This window comes from Battus philenor, unplaced genomic scaffold (assembly GCF_028537555.1).
Source record: "Battus philenor isolate CCGP_79_NKW_IND1 unplaced genomic scaffold, ilBatPhil1.0.hap1 SCAF_2, whole genome shotgun sequence".
NCBI classification, from domain to species: Eukaryota; Metazoa; Arthropoda; class Insecta; order Lepidoptera; family Papilionidae; genus Battus; species Battus philenor.
Window position 1 is genome coordinate 2,438,479 of NW_027181682.1, and position 13,923 is coordinate 2,452,401.

Genomic DNA, 13,923 nt, shown 5'->3' on the forward strand with positions numbered 1-13,923 from the left:
ATATATATATATATATATATATATATATATATATTTATATATATTCTGTCCACAGCTATGTTGATAAGATCTGTACCAATTCCAACGTAGGGCCCACGCTCCACGGAGGGACAATTTGATTGTTAAGGGGGTAATTCAAAGTCGATTTATATACATATATGTTTCGCTTTAACATAAAAATACATGTTACATAGAGGGGCGTAAGAATTTTAGGAAGGATGAGGTGGGCTTGGCACATAAAAGGTTGGTAAATACTGGTCTGTACTATACATAACCCATAAATGAATTGGTTATTCTTCTCGTTCTTCTTGTGCCTGTTGTTTGGGAATTAATAAATAAAAATTAAGTAATAATTGGACTTTAAAACATATCAAAAAAGTGATGACAGCTAGAGTCATTTTTTCGCTTGCAGTTTTTTTTCGCTTTTCCTTACCTAAGTACATAGAGGATATAGACATTCCCAAGTAACTTCAATATAACCACTTGGACAAGTGTATGTACCCATACAAAGTTTGGGAAACCCAAAACAAATAATAAATAATATATTAGATTTTCAAAGTGTTGTTACAACAGACATGTACTTACTTTAGCTGATGACAGACCACCAATATCCTATGGCCCATCACCTCGCAGGGCATCTCGGCAGCGAGCCGTCTTTCAACTGCCTCTTCTTCATCAAGGTATGGTGTATACAAACCCAGGAGATCTGCTTGACGGTTCTCCAACCTAATAACAAAAAACATAAATACTTCAATGTTACGGAAGCATATAAATTGAAATTCGATCCTCAAAATGCTAAACGTATTTAGAGACAGCCTCAATCACCCTCTCAAGGACCTCCCTAGGGATCCTTGCAGTCACTTCAAGCGTTCACATGAGCAACATGAAAGCTTGTCTGTATATCGAATATTACGACTGTTGGATCGGTCTTGAACCCTTTCAGAAAGAGATCACACTCTTTCTGAAAAATATGACATGTCGAAATGATTCTAACAATGTGAATTGAACTTTTACAGATTTTTGCGCCAATATATTAAAAGTAATTGTAATGTGATACCTTTAATAATTTATAGGTGAAGAATTTGACCTCTCTCTCATCTGATGTTAAGCGATAAAGAGATCTACTATGGTACATGCTTGCCTAGAAACCTATTTAGTCATGACTTGAAAACTCCTAAGTTATTGTTAGTTGGAAATAATAAAGCTGGTAGATTGTTCCATACTTTGGCTGTTCGAACTATAAAAGAAGTAATTGCGACAACGCGTAATGCGTAAAAGCGTCTTCTTGTCTGATGGAAGAAAGATGGAGAAATTATTAGGTGTAAAACCAACACAAACTAAAAACAACTAAATAGGATAATATATAATAACGGTTATATATATATATATATATATATATATATATATATATATATATATATATATATATATATATATATACATATATATATATATATATGTATATATATTAAGATAATGGTTTCTATGTTTACTCATTTGCAGTCCAAACGAGTTATATCTTTGTCTCAAATTAATTTGCACTATGATTTATAGATAAAACGTTTTTTTTTTTAAATTTCTGCGGTAACCAATAGATGGCGCTAGAACTCGATTGCTACTAGAAAAGATAGACTTTTGTTACGCATTTGAATAAATAATATAGCTTTAATAAATACTATTTACCTTCTAGCCTCATTGACAGCATCCATTTGTTCCGGAGGTTTCTTTTCGAATAAATCCGGTATGAGAGGATCTGAGGAGGAGCTCTGCAGGTCCAGGCTGGCCCAGGAGCCGCGAGGAGTTAGCGTTTCGTTACAGGACAGTGATGAGGTTATTGAAGCCACAGACTGCCGTCCGCTGGATGGTTGAGATTCACTGAACTGTGTAGAAAAATATTATAATTCTACAGGGTGATTGGTTACAGAGGTAAAAGCTTTAAAGAGTTGTATGTATAGCTCATTTGCAGTCAATTAATGTATACCAAAATATACCATTATTTTATCCAAACCCCAGTTTTAGAAATATTAAATGGTGTATTCAAAAGATCGCAGGCAAAATTGTTTACTATCTAAGCCTTTGTACTGACAGAGTGATCACTTTGAACTGAGTGTGAAAGCTTAAAAATTTTTAAACCACCTGTAAATACTTTTAAATATGTTTTGTAACGTATAAAACTTTTTTAGTATACACCTATCCCCCTATTTACACGGTACTTGTTTTACACGTTTTCGCTTTTACACGGTTATCCAAATAAGTTTTTTTTGTTTTAATAACCGATTTTATTACCATCTCTCATAATGTATATATTTCTGCTTCAAAGTGAAGAGTGATGAAAGTAAATTCGAACGAAAGTGATGAAAGGAAATTTCGATAAAGGATAATAAAACAATTTTTTTTTGTTCTTCTGTTTAATGTATTGCAATTATATTAAAAAAAAAACAGTTTCCGTAATATATTAAATATTTTAACTTGTCAATGTATTTTATTCTTATTACTGTGTACACCTAAAAATATTGTAAAAAATCATAACTCTTAAATAGCAAAATTATGCATTTTCTGCAAGTTTTTCGATTTACACGGTTTTGACTTGAAAATTTTAAATTTTCGCTTTACACGTTTTTCTCAAGAACGTGTCTACCGTTTTAATCGGGGGATAGGTGTATTTACATTTTTATTGGATAACTATAATGGCGGCCTGGTGGAGGCCGATGACATTTGACGGAGGGGATCGGTGGAGCCCTCTCCCCCTTTCGCCGCGCACATACAAAAATTGCGGTAGCATTATAGTCCAAGAATCTAAAAATAATCTAAAACATGGAGAGATAACATTATGTTACACTGCACCAAAGACTCGACTTGTGACTCTTGATGTTGCCAGTGCTGCATTTCAGCGTAAAAACATATACGTATATATATATATATATATAACACCTGATCTTCAAAAGCCTGACTGCCATTCTTTGAAAGTACATTACTGATTCTATGTCTTTGACATATATATATATTTACTAAAAAAAATCTAAACTATTAATCTCGGGTTAGTGTAATATTTTAGGGTAGCTACCTGTGGCAGCGCCAAGTCGTCGAGTGGAGCGCAGGGTTCCGCATCCACTTCATAATTGTGCGGCGGTGCGGTGAGCAGGCGCTCCAGGCGCTCGGCGAGGCGCTCCCTGCCGCCAGCGGAGCCCGAGTACACCCGATACTTGTACTCCACCACCGTGTAGTCCGCGGTGTAGCAACGAATGCAATCACGCACGAACATGGGCGCCTTAGTTCTGAAGCGTCACAGATAAATCTTAAAATTAATCACAGAGTATATCAACGCGTTTTCAGCTGTTCTGGATTCTCTTCATCACACCAGCGCTTATTATTACCATATCAGCTCTAGAATGTCCACTCTTAGACATAAACCTCTCTTTATATTTCCAATAAGACCGGTTTGAAGCAGCCTCTGGCATTTTCCGATGATTTTAATATGGTTGTCTGTTTGTCTGGTCCCCACTTGTTGCCCACTGCCAATCTAACTTGCCTTGGATTCCATGGTCAGGCAGGTGCAGCGCAAGACTTCCACCAATAAGGTGGACAGACGAACTTGTTAAGGTCGTTGGAAAATGCTGGATGCGGGATGTTTCAAGCCCAGCAGTGGACGTCGTATGATGATGAATTATCCCACTGCAACTGCAACCTTGTTCTCAAGATGACCTACATGTCGATGTCTATCTTTGTATAACCACACTACAACTTCTCACATAAGAACAGTTAAAACTTACAAGTCTTCATCAGGCAGGACATGTTTTAAAGTCCGGATCCTTCGCGGTACGGTGAGCAGCTCGATGTCATTGGGTGGGTACGAGAGGGGATCCCTTTCTCCCATCAGCCTCTCGCACACCTCCTCGTAATCTGGTGGCTCGATCATATCGCACAAAGATATCTGTGAAGAATCAAAAATTGACATATAAAAAAAAACATCATTAATATATATATATATATATATATATATATATATATATCTATATACATATGTGCTTATGATGTTTATATATATAAAAGAATTTCAAATCTCCTTGGCCGCAACATAACTATTCCAGACTACTGATTTGATTCAACTTTTTAAGTTTTCTAATGTTTTGAAGGAGTTTCTTTATAAATAAATCAAAAAGCAGTGGAGTGTTTATGATTTTTATTTAATATGGTTCCATTAGATAAGGGCTAACCCTGTTTGTAACCTTTTTAATCTTATTCTATTTAAGTAATACTATACCTGTAGAGAGAGAGAAAGCTTGAGAAGTGGTTAAGGTTAGAGGGAGAAGAAAGGATTTATATCACAGTTTCCCAAACTTTTTTGTGTCGTAGATCCCTTGCCATGTTTTTCCGTGTTGGGTAGACCCCCTACTTACCTGATATTGATTTCCTGTAAATTTATTTGTTCGTCCCACATTCGTATTTATAGAGTGACGAATTGAACAAGTCAGTGCAAGGTAGTGAAGCTCTGAGACTGCGACTATCAGGTTTTTACAAGTTCAACATTTATTGCGACCATAAAGCGAATACCAACATCCTACAACTTACACAATTTTATAAACATATATAATGATTTTTTTACTTCATAGATACTTTTATAAATAATGAAAATGTTTTGATATTATAAGATAGTATGATGTAATTAATAGGTACTATCAGTGTATGTGTTGAGATCCACTATCGTGGACCCCTATTTTCATTTCATGGACCCCCAAATTTTTTTCGCTGACGTAGACCCCTTGCAAGTTGTCATAGACCCCTAGGGGTCGATATAGACCGCTTTGGGAATCACTGATTTATATTCTTGACAGGCATAAATCCTTCTGCAAGTTACAGAAAGATGTCACTGATGTAACTCTCACTGTATATACATTCACTATGAATTTATTCCTAATTATTTTTTTGACTAGATTATATAACTTGCTCACAGTTGTGTGGTAATTAGGTATATTTGTTTCCCAACATATAGCAATTTCTTTTAATATTAAAATTCATTTTGGCATAATGATTATTAAAATGGAATAAATGCAATTTCAGGTTGACCTTAGTTTTAATCTTATTACGATTTGCATTCAATTATTGTTAATGATTAAGAAGACCTATATATCCAGCTTAAATGAGAAACTGATCTCATTTATTATAGAAGATTATGGTAATTGTATAACATAACAATGGTAACAATTATGTGTTTATACTTGCATTGCGCAATTTCTCCTGAATTAAAACTTGACTGGGGCATGAACACTTTTAAACCAGTGATAAACAACATGCAGTCTTTCAAACATGTTTGTATGGCCTGCTAAGGATTTCTAAAATTAAAATTATTTTATCGACTATCTCTGATCAATATATTGTTATACAATTAACTATAATAAAATGGTAGTCAATTAATTAATAATAACCACTGATCAAAACTGAGTGACACACTATTAGAAAGCTGTGTATATATTATGTAAACATTTGTAATGAAAAACAGTGCCAAATTTCTAAAAATTTCTTAAAATTTTCCAGTACGTCGGTTTTTCCGTTCTTATCTTCTTTGTTTTTATCTTGCATTAAATTTTTTATATTTTCTTCTTGTAATGTTTATAAAAAATAAAATTTGTAATTTATACAATTTAAATTGACCCATTGATTAAAAAGGCCCCCTGTTTTAGACTAATGGTAGCAATGGTTTGCAGAAATATAACTCTATAAAAGTCAATCATACAGATTCATTTACTCTAACACGCAATCAATCAATTTTTTTTGTTTTCATTTGGTCTTTCTGCAATAATAGAAACACATAACAGTACTGTTGTTTATGTGGTAACTTTAAATGTATTTTTAACTAATGTGTACTATTATTGCACTTAAATAAATAAATAAATCTAAGTTTATTATTTCTGGCTGTAATGACATGCATAAAAGACTCACAAGGAGTTGTAGAAACATATGCTTAGGTTTTTCTATGACAATGAATCAAAAACGAGAAGTTCTGTAGTGAAGTTGAAGTGGCAGTAGATTGGTGGCCACTGAGGCTTTAAGGTTCTTGAGTGAAGACCAGAAACCAGCAAGGGCAGAGTGGGACGTTTATTCACAAAGTGGACCTATGACTTTGATAAGGTAGTCGGAAAATTATATGGAGTGAATTATAAAATCCCTATGGAAGTCTAAGTCCACAAGTGGACATTCTACTGCTAAAACAATGACGATGAAAAATCTGAAATTTCCATTTTGTTTAATATTAGAATCAGAAGTAAATAATGTATAGGCATAATTAACTAAAACAATGGAGTTCATTTCCTTGCATTCTTCCCAAAGTTGTTGGGTAACCTCCTAGAGAGAGAGAGGGAGAGGGGGAGGAAAAGAGGTAGAGAGAGGGGTGAGAGAGAGGGGGGAGAGAGGGAAGGGAGAGGTAAAACCTACCTGTATTAATTGTAAGCCTACCTATTTCAAGTCCTAAAATATGCACGTATTTGCACAAGTGTGTATTTTATATCTGGCAGCAAAAATGTTATAAAATACTTGTTTATGATATGCCAGGAATTGAACCGATTCTATTTGTATGTTACAGTGACCAATAAACCAAAGGAGGTGAGCCGGTTGCTTGTAACGGGATCATGTGTGGCTAATGATAAATGTACCAGAGTTTCCTTACTAAGTTATTATATTTTACAATTATACTACCATAAAATTTATACACCAATCAGTATTAACTAACTAGTATCTTAAAAAATTACTGGGAAGTGCCTTCACCAAATATTCACTAGATTTTTGAGAATTATCAAGAGAAGTAAAATAAATGTGTTCTGTTCTGTTTTTAATATTTAAATTTAATATACATGTTTTTTAATTCTTAATTTTGACAAGTTTTTTTATCTTTAAAAGATATGCCAACCCTATAAAAACAAACTTCTTTCCTCAGAAATTATAGGACTTGCTGCTGGGAGACTATGACCATATTGTAGACTAGCCTAGTGGTTTTAGTGTAGGGTTTCGGACATATGATTTGAAACAAACCGATATTGAGTCCAGACATTCCAAGGCCTCCAACAGAGCCTCAATTTGGATACAATTTCATACACACTATCAGTAAAAGTCACATCTTCAATTGCTTAAAGAACCTTGTGATTAGCAGACTGCTTTACTCATATGATATGTAAATTTTGCTGACACATATTTAGGACTTTTACTTATGTCGACAATAAATACAATTTGTATTTGTGCTCACATTTTTAAATTTGCATTTGCACAGCTCTTAGGTTAGTTAGGTTTAGTAATTTAATCATGATTTATGGTTTAAAAAACAGATAATAAAAATATAAGACATTTATTTATACCATAAAGATATAAATAAACAAAGTGATCAATTGTTAGTGACTTACTTCTCGGCTTACACCCATAGATACAGTTCTAAAAAGGAGTAACATACAATTTACTCCTAGATAAAAGTCATAGTTTGTAACAAGAAACATTCCTGGATAGTCTTTGACAAGAAATACCTCTCCAATTTTTAGTTTTGTTAAAAAAAAATAGAAAATTAGGGAAATAAAAGTAAGATTCCTACTTACTAAAACCTCCTCAAAGGACATACTTAGTACTGGACAAGGACTCCAGAATATTAAGGCATGCATTAATTTGTTTTTATCAGGGGAGGCTAGACTGCTATATCTATGTGCAACCAGTGAATTACTTTTCTGCCCTAGTACACAGTATTCATAGTTTTAACAAAGATGTCAATGGGGTTTTAGCCCGTAGGAGTCCAACATAACCCTTTGTTGCCCCTGAAGCGGAGGGGTAACCCATACAGGAATCCCCACAAAAAAGGCCTTCACTACATGCATGTGTGAATGAACCCAATGCATCCTGTTAGTCATTTATTTTTATTTCATTCTACTGACAAGTGACATCTGACGCCTATTTTTAAAAATTTATACTTAACAGTCATCTAATGCGAGTTGACAATATCTCTATGTCATGAAGTGGAAAGAAAAGCAACAATTGTCTTATACTAATTTTACACAAAATAATGATGTACCATGAATTTGAAATATAAAACTTTGTGCTGTATCGATATAGCAATATCCATATTAACATATTTCTAAACAAGTTATTGTTAAAAACCTGCATTTTTATGAGCCGCAACTCGTTAAAGTTAAATGCATTTTCACTATTGATTAATAGTCATATACTGCACTGTCACACTGTGAATAAATGGCAAATAGCAATGTGTGTCGCTATTGATTATTCATAACATTTTACCCTGTAATATCTTTTTTTCAAAATTTAAGCATTATTGCAGGGTTAATAACATATCCTGATGGTAAATATAAGAAAAGAAAAGTTTACGTTAAGAATTTTTGTTAGTTATATATAAAAAAAATGTGAGAAATTTAATTATATTAGTATGTTTTGTGTAAGCCATGCAAATATTAAAAAATTTAATGTATGATAGACAGATACATATCTAATCTTGCACTTCGAATCACATCTAGTAACGTGATTCATAATCATTGGGACAGAATATGGGAAATAGAAACTTACAGAAGACGAACAGCCCGAAAGAGTACCCGACTTCGACTGGCTAGCATAGACCTTACGAGCATCCCCTGCATTCCTATAAATAGGGAAAAATCAATCCAGGTATATTTATAATGCTCCTGACCCGAACTTCATGCATCAGTAACTAGCTACACCCCTATATAAGGATAATGAAATCATTTACCCGGAACAATTCTGATATTTGCGTCCAAGAGTCATCTAAAATATAAAACCTTATGTTATCCAATAAACAATATGTGCGCTTTTCTTTAATTCAAATTAATAAAAACCAACAGATGTATTGTTTACAGGAATTTCACAAACATCGATTTCTATTTGACAACAATGTCAGTTATTTTTGGCAGCTTTCCTATTGGTTTCTTTCTAGGCGTAGATGCAAGCAAATTCGCCCTAAAGAAGACAACAAATATGATAATTAAAATTATCTGCACAAAATTATTAAATATCAATGATTTAATTAAATATCAGTTCTTTAGCAGATTTATTAAAAATATTTCAATAAGAGCAATTTTTTTAGCTTTGGTTATAATAGAATTATGCTCAGCTTTTGCAATCGGCTTATTAAGATATTCGTGGTTATAAAAAAAACTTTATCATGTAACATAAAAATGCGATTGAGGTATTGTTAATTTATTTTAGGAATAGATTGCTACGGCAAGTTTTGTTCATGTTACACCCTCTATTTAAAGAACATTATACAAAAGTACTAACAAGCCTTCTATTCATAAATCTTACAGTATTAAAAATACCACACGTCACTAAAAATAAAATATTTTACAAATGTTTTAATCTGCATAGTAACTTATTAAAACAAGTTACTAAATTATTAATAAGGTCATTTATTCACCCGTGCTGTACTTGACCTTGCCTCTAGCACGCCGCTTCTAGTTCACGATGCACTATTGTGTCAAGTATTAAAGGTTTTTTGAAATAAGTCTTTTAGACATTTTAAAACCTTGACCTTGTATTATCTTAAATTAATATTATATTCTTTAATAAGTGATTAATAAATTTATACGCAATTGATTGATATGTTGACAGTTTATATGATCACAAATCATGGTTTTAAAATCTTGAATCTGTTTATTTTGATTATGAAATATCTGCTTTTTGATAGCACGTCAGACAAGTTTCGTCTTGTGCGTCAATAAAAGCAAAAGTTTTATTGAAAGAAAATATTAATTTATTTATATTATTATTATATTATGTACTTAAATCGTTTATTTTATTACTGTATGTTAAGGTTATGACAGTTCTAAGCGTGCTCTGATCAGACTACAACTTGCAACTAATTCAGTCATTTTTTTAGTCATTTTCACAATTTTCCATAGGCCAGCAGATAGAGCAACATATTTCATACATCTTTGTTAACAACGATAAATTGTCGGCATTTTATTAAAAATATTTAAAGAAAGTGGCAGAAATGGTTGTCTCTAATCGTTTTCTTCAGTGCTTATATTACATTATTTATAACTATAGTAAAAGCGCCTTATTCGCGCTTCCTTCATTCGCGTTTTCCCTATTCGCGGTTTAAAAAAATGTGACCCATTTCATATGTTCGCGATTAAAAATTTCTTTATTCGAGGATGTAATAATTACATACATAATAGTTAAACGATTTCAATAGTTAACCAACACAACATCCTTGTACCTTCCTTTGGACTAATAAAAAAAAATTGTGTTAAAATGTTAAATTGACAGCTTATTGAAGAAGAAGCTTTAATAAGTACTGGAAACGTTACATTTAATTTCGAAAATCTTAGTGTAGGTTTAAGAATTGCAAATGAGTTTTGCGATTCCTTTATAAACACTGCTCCGTCTATGGAACGAAGTCTTATTTTTAAGATGCAAATTGCTAATGCAACTGCATCGTGTCAGTCTGAATTGAAGAAAACTGTGAAGCAAGAGAAAATAACAAAATTGTTGAAAACATTGTTGCCTTAAGATAATTAATCAAAATGTTCAAAAACTTCAATTAAATTTATAGTTTTATATAGATTATTTTGTTTTAGATAGATTAAAGACCATGTTGAGATGATGGTGGTTGTGGCGGGTCTACAGGGGCGAGTGTGGAGGAACCTTCCGGATCAGTGATCCGGCCGTGTTTGATGATAGCCTAGGACAACGGGCCTACCTGATTTACACGGGAGCCGTGCCCGGGTTTCTGGGACTCCTGGATAGGACTGAGTGTCCTAGGTAGAGGTCGATGTGCTTGAGATAGTGGGTTCACCTTCATATTAACATGGGAGCCGTGCCTGGGTTTCTGAGACTCCTGGGTGGATCTGGGTGTTTCGCTATCGGTATTACTTTGAAGTGATGTGAATTGGCTGCATCAGTGGCTGGAGCGTAGTTGGCAGCGGGCGTGCCCGTCCTGTGGGGGCCGTGCACCGTTTGGTGACTCCCGAGTGCGTTTCGGTTACATGTGTTTACATGTGTTTAGTCTCGATTCCTTGGTATACGTCAACGTGCCTTTGTCGCCAAATTGATTTTCTATTTGAACCTAAAGTTGAAATGCGAAGCAGATTGATTGTAGATTACACTATTTATGACAGTAGTCTTAGTGTAGTATGTTATACAGTGTAATTTGTATGGCGGCGATATTCTGAGCTATTGAACCTTTTAGCCACGTCCGTTAAAAGAGGGCGTGCTCCAAGGATTACACAAATGACATTCCTCATAGCAAGGGACGACACCTTCATTTACACTTCTGTTGTCGCAAATGGTGCCATCACCAAACGCCTTCAAACTGCAGCCAATGTCTTGGGACGATGATTCCGGAAATGAAGGATTGAAATGTATCCCTCCAAAAGTGTAGCAAAAGTATATGACTATTACTAAATTCTACGCAATGTTTCGTTTATTTGTAGTCGCTGCCCAAGCGCTACTTACTGGTAAATAGCTTTAGGTTTAAAACAATATGTCGGGACAGTACATCAAAAGAATCTGCAATAGATTCTTTCTTGATGAAGCTCAGCAAGTTGACCGATGGTATATCAAATCAAATCATTTTTTTGTAAAGGGTCACTTGATTGTCGTCTGGATTTGAATAAAATTGAAAAATTGTCTGAGTAAGTGTTGAAAAGAAAAATCTGTAATGTAAATCAGTTACAATCACATGTGTATAAAAATAGATTATATTACAAATGAAGCATCTGCGATCAGAATAATTCTATAGAGATTGGATCAGTGTGGGATTGCAGTCACGTGTAGCGATCACGTTCGTCGAAATCGGGAGGACGGAGTGACATTTGCAATACGCACTCTTCGCGGCCGACGGCTAATTGGATAGAGGGTCGCGTGGCTGTGGCTTCGTGCGCACGGGACCTCCAGGATTACATGCTGCCGGGCGGTGCGAGGGATAATAATAAATGATGATTTCTACATCTATTTTCACAATTCGTACCGTTCCTATTTTTATTATGTACCTAGCAAGGCTCTCCGATATAATCCAACCATATGTGTATCTAACACGTGATGTAAAAGTAATGTCATAATATTAATGTGCCTTAACCCTTAGTAGCCTGATTTACGAAAGTGATTTTTTTTTAATATTACTGTGTTTGCTTGAGGGTCTAGATGAAGGGAATTTTGATTTTTTTTTAATTTCGTTAGAAAGAATAATATACAACAGTAAAATACGTACAGCCAACCTATAAGAAAAACTAATAGTAATGTGAACATTCGGTTTAAAAGATTGGTATCAAAATTGAAACTCTAGGCTATTAAGGGTTAATTTGTCAACAAGTAACTAATTCTCTATATATCAACGTCATAAACGTCAAACCTCTGTGACATTTCGTAAAAATTAAGGCGCGTTCACATTATAACATTACTCTGTGGTACCAGTTACATAAACTAAATATAGGCAAAATAGTTTTAAGTGTTGTGCGAGCGAACAATATCTTTAATAGTCCATTTTAGGACATCGTTCATTCAGTGAGAAGGTGTCTAATCCCGATTTTCATCGTCAGATTCTATAAATCGGCTTTATTTTCTATTTTGACCTAACACAATCGTATAAGTTAATACTTGTAATGGACTTATAATTTATCTATACTATTATTTTGTACATATATAACACGATCAACTTAGTAAGATTAGGCTTTCCATTATCTGCTACCAGAGTAGTATTTTGGGCTACTTCAATCATAGCTTGGAGGTAACCAGAGAGTTTTATAACCTGACTGTTGTTGGCTCACCAAACTAAGTGTGCGTCCACACTGAAAGCTCGGTGACTGGAGCCTAGGCGGGCGCGGCGAGCGGTGGCGTGCGGTGGCCACAGTAAAGGCGCGAGCTCTTGTAGCGGTTTGACGTACATCAGGGGTTGTAAACTATTATGGACGAGGATTTGCTATTTTTACTAGACAGTCCGATTCTGAGATGGGAGGTGTTGAACACCTGAGATGGTGTGCACGAAATAAATAAAAAAAGAGCAATAACTGGTGAATTTGTTAACTTATATAAAGAATTGAGATTATACCCTACAAAATTCTTTCAGTATACTCGAATGCCCGTGTCAACTTTTGACTACATACTAAGTAAAATATGGATGTTTGCTTTGCCAAATCGGTGGTTTAGATTGAATTGCAAATATATAAAAGATTCAGTATCTATCGCCATTTTACGACAAACTAAACAAACAGACGCGCATACGCCGAGCGACAAGACTGAACTGGTTTGTTACCCCCGCCACCCGCGCTTTGGATCGCTCGCTGACTAGGCCCGTAGTGGGGCCAAAACGCGCGGACAGAAGGGTTTGAAACTTAGGCGCGCTGTCTCGCCCAGTCCCGTCGCACTAGGCTTCCGCCTTAGTCACTACAATATGGACGCAAAGGCGCGTTTCATATGTTTGATACTTCGCGCCCGTCGTCGCAACCGCGCTAGGCTCGCACTATGGACGCACACTAATGGGTGGACTCTGTGCGGGTGGTGACGGGCCACGTATGAGGCCTGTGGAGACAACTCATTGAATCCTTGATTAGTGCATTCCAGAAAGGACGCGAATAAGCATATTTTTAAAAAAAATTTGAGCCTAATTCTACAACAATCTATTAAAAAGACTCATCCGATAATATATGATTTTAGTAACAAATTGCAGTTATTTATGTAGTTTATAAACCACTACGTTTATTTGATGAAAACTTATTTTTAATTATAGTATCTTTTTGCATTGTTAAAATGAAAAATTATAAATGTAACTTATGTGCGAATTCCACCAAAAGCAGCCATGTAGAAATAGTACATATATATGTATATATACATATTTATACATATATTTATATGTATATATATATGCATGTATATGTATATATATATATATATGTGTGTGTGTGTGTATACACTCTATTGTATACACCA

General features: G+C 34.5%; 1 protein-coding gene across 1 annotated transcript in view; it reads right to left on the minus strand.

Annotated features, from left to right (window-relative positions):
* Zir (Zizimin-related) overlaps positions 1-8,850 on the minus strand; it is a 41,569-nt gene extending 32,719 nt beyond the window's left edge. The window contains exons 1-6 of the mRNA XM_068765485.1: positions 8,729-8,850; positions 8,548-8,620; positions 3,771-3,931; positions 3,065-3,275; positions 1,684-1,880; positions 586-726 (exon numbers count right to left, since the gene is read on the minus strand). Of these exons, the coding sequence (XP_068621586.1) occupies positions 586-726; positions 1,684-1,880; positions 3,065-3,275; positions 3,771-3,931; positions 8,548-8,620; positions 8,729-8,763 (818 nt within the window). The 5' untranslated portion in view covers positions 8,764-8,850. The remainder of the gene's footprint in view (positions 1-585; positions 727-1,683; positions 1,881-3,064; positions 3,276-3,770; positions 3,932-8,547; positions 8,621-8,728) is intronic.
* Between the last annotated feature and the right edge of the window lie 5,073 nt (positions 8,851-13,923).